Raw genomic sequence first — 3,034 nt, forward strand, 5'->3', positions numbered from 1 at the left:
CATATATTTATACAGACCCATTTCCTTTTATAATCAAGCTTCTACAGCACCAGCCTAGTTTATTATATGTGGCGCCATTTGTATCCGAAATTTGAGTGTCTTTGACGGCCGCTCGTGAACTTTTCGTCTTATATCACTAAAGACAGTAGTAAATTGCCGAGTGCTTTGATTTTGATGAAAGAAGTTAAGAATTGCCCTGATGTTGTTTGATTGTTTTCATCTCCTGGGCCTATTTGCTGCATTAAAAGATAACGCTGTAATTGTCAAAAAACAAAACAGCCTATTTTCTTAAATCGATTTAGATGGTGAGTGTCAGTTAGAGATGTTAACTTGAGGTCCACTGGTCCAGCATTTTGTAATTACTTGCTAATGGTAAGTACTTACAAAAGTTAAATGTAGAGGCCTGCTGAAAGTCAGGTAGTGAAAAATAACTGTGAGGTGGATATTAATGCTGCATGAACTTGTTCTTGGCAGCTGTATATATGGACCATGATATTGTGTTGTAGTCAATGTAAAATGTTCAGGCATGGTGGCGTACTCTTTCCCATCTTTGCTGAGTATAAAAGCATTTCTTTCTCATTTGTGCCTCAGACGAGACTTGCTATAAAACCATGGAAAACTCTCAGCCTCTAGCCACTGCTAGTTAATTTCTGAGCAATTCTTTCCAATTGCCTCCTCAGATAAGACTCAAGGGTCTCCTTAAAACCATGGACAACTCCCAACCCCTTGCAACAGATAGTTTTTCTTATAGTTGGTTGATAAACCAGAAGCCTTCTTTGGATGGCCTTCTTGAATCTCTCCGGCCATCAGTTGATCTTTCCAGCGAAACAGTACCTATGGTTCATCACCTGAACAAAATCTTCAAAGATGATCAAGAGTTTGATTTTAATGTTACTCCAGGCTCTAGATCTTCTCTTGCTCTTGTTGATGCTGATGAAATATTTGCTGAAGGATGCATCAAGCCAATTTTTCCTAATCGTAATCGGACAAAGATGCAGCCCTCATTATCAGTTCCTGCTACGCCTCTCTCTTCAGTTTCTTCCAGAACTTTATCTGTTTCTTCAGCTTATCAGGGTGAATATTATTCAAGCAGAAAATGGACGAAATCATCCAACAAAGTCTTGCAGAGATGTTTTTCACTTCTCAAGCCCTTCTGCCAGGGATTTGGATGGTCAAGAAAAAGCATTAGGGTAGATGATTTAGACAGGAAAGTTTTGGAAGTTCAAAGTAGGAGCAATTCACAGCAGGCATCTCCAGATCGACGAACTGCTTATTCTGCTGCCAATTGGGCCGCTGTGAAGCAAACAAGCAATACACTTGATGCTTGTAGGAGACTGCAGAACTCAGAAACTAAAATCTTGAGCAATTCACCACAGGCCTCTCCACCGCGAAGTCCATCACATTATACCGACTCTAGGCTTGATATTGAAAGCTCAATTCATGAAGCAATTCTCCACTGCAAAAGATCATTTGGTATGTAATCCTTGCACATAGCTAGCTTGCAATGAAAGTCCAACTAATTACACTACTAAACAAGCCTATGATATCTAATTATTTGTCATCTTTTGTGGTTCTTGTTTCCAGCAAACCAAGAGACGTAGCTGTTACATGAGAGAAAGTGGAAAGGATCAAGGAGCAAGGAGTGCTAGAAGTATATGCATGCCAAAAGTTACGCCATGATGCTTAAAGATGTTCATCTTTTCTCCTTCTTCTTCTTCCTTTTGTAAGATTGTACATCCAAATTTTTGTTTTTAGAAGTTCATAAGCATTGTGAACAATCTTGATTTGTTAACTTTGACACAGAAAGAGTAAAATTTTCATACTTATTTTCGTTTTCCATTTATGGGATTGATATTTGGGAGGAGAGAATAATGAAGATTCTTGGAGACGGTAGAAATATGAATATTGTCTTTGCTTAGGGAAGATGAGGAAGTTTTGGCAGACAATGATATTGCAATACTTTTATGGTGAGGAAAGGGATTTCGGGGGCCCTCACATGGTCTCTCGTTTTCACTTTTTGTTCTTTTCTGGAAATTGTTGTGCCATTTTGCGAAGCTCCTCCACAACATTGATACCAGGTCCACCACTAGGCATTGGCACGGCAATATGATGTTTTATATTATGGATCGGAGTGGTGATATCTTTATCTCTGTTGTGCTGGATTCTTAAAAAGATCCAGACTTAAATTTGGAGTCCATAATTATAATACAGCTTAAGAAACAGAAAATCTGATTCCATCTCAAGGAAATATATATATATATAGTTGGGTGAAGAAGGGGACAAACGCAAATGTTTAAAATTTCTTTAAGCAAACACTCTATCTATAGAATATCTAACAACCAGCAATCTACACAAACACCCAAAAGAAAATTTCAGATTTTTGTCCGAGGCCTTCAGCAATAAGCTAAGGAATGAGACAACTAAACAAAACCCCCCATCTCCAAGAAGTCCTGCACTGGAAACAAAATTTTGGACTTGATACATATATGAATACTCAAAAAATGATTGAGGCAAACAGAAATTCTGAGTGGCTAAGTGCTGCAAATAAAAACCAGCACATGGTATGGTAACTAGAGAAGAAAGGAAGCATTTTGGGACATGGTGAGGACCTACTACCTAATTTCCTATGGATTTGAACCTCTCCATAAGACAATTATTACCCCTAGATTTTAGTCGAAGTAATCTCCTCAATAATGCAAGTACACTGCTTTTTCCCATGATCTGTTCATGACTGTTACCGTATGTTGAAGTTCAATGCAGAGTCTTTGGCTAAAACTCTACCAATGCAATGCATATTTTGCGCTTCACAAATCACAAAGAAACAAGAGTACATTAATAAGACGAACATAATGCATATTTCCTGCATGATTGCTAGCCAAATACTGTGTTCCGTGTGAATTAAGGAGGCATCAGATATCATGGAACTGTCTTTTCTTGGTTCAATGACTCTTGCTGATGCATTCTTGAAGCAGAATGTCTATATAAAGAAGGGAAGACATCAGGGGTCCAGGTAGGACATTTTCCAGGATAAAAG

General features: G+C 38.3%; 1 protein-coding gene across 1 annotated transcript; it reads left to right on the top strand.

Moving 5' to 3' along the window:
- The first annotated feature begins 490 nt into the window (after nt 1–490).
- On the top strand, nt 491–1,826 carry LOC113762499 (probable membrane-associated kinase regulator 6). Its single transcript, XM_027305970.1, has 2 exons — nt 491–1,473; nt 1,585–1,826. Exons 1-2 carry the CDS (start codon nt 708–710, stop codon nt 1,599–1,601), a joined length of 783 nt encoding a protein of 260 aa, XP_027161771.1. The 5' UTR covers nt 491–707; the 3' UTR covers nt 1,602–1,826.
- The last annotated feature ends 1,208 nt before the right edge of the window (nt 1,827–3,034 follow it).

This window comes from Coffea eugenioides, chromosome 2 (assembly GCF_003713205.1).
Source record: "Coffea eugenioides isolate CCC68of chromosome 2, Ceug_1.0, whole genome shotgun sequence".
In the NCBI taxonomy this organism is placed as follows: Eukaryota; Viridiplantae; Streptophyta; class Magnoliopsida; order Gentianales; family Rubiaceae; genus Coffea; species Coffea eugenioides.

Bases quoted from the DNA above. Each gene is read 5' to 3' on its own strand.
- LOC113762499 (XM_027305970.1), top strand. From the start codon at position 708: ATGGACAACTCCCAACCCCTTGCAACAGATAGTTTTTCTTATAGTTGG.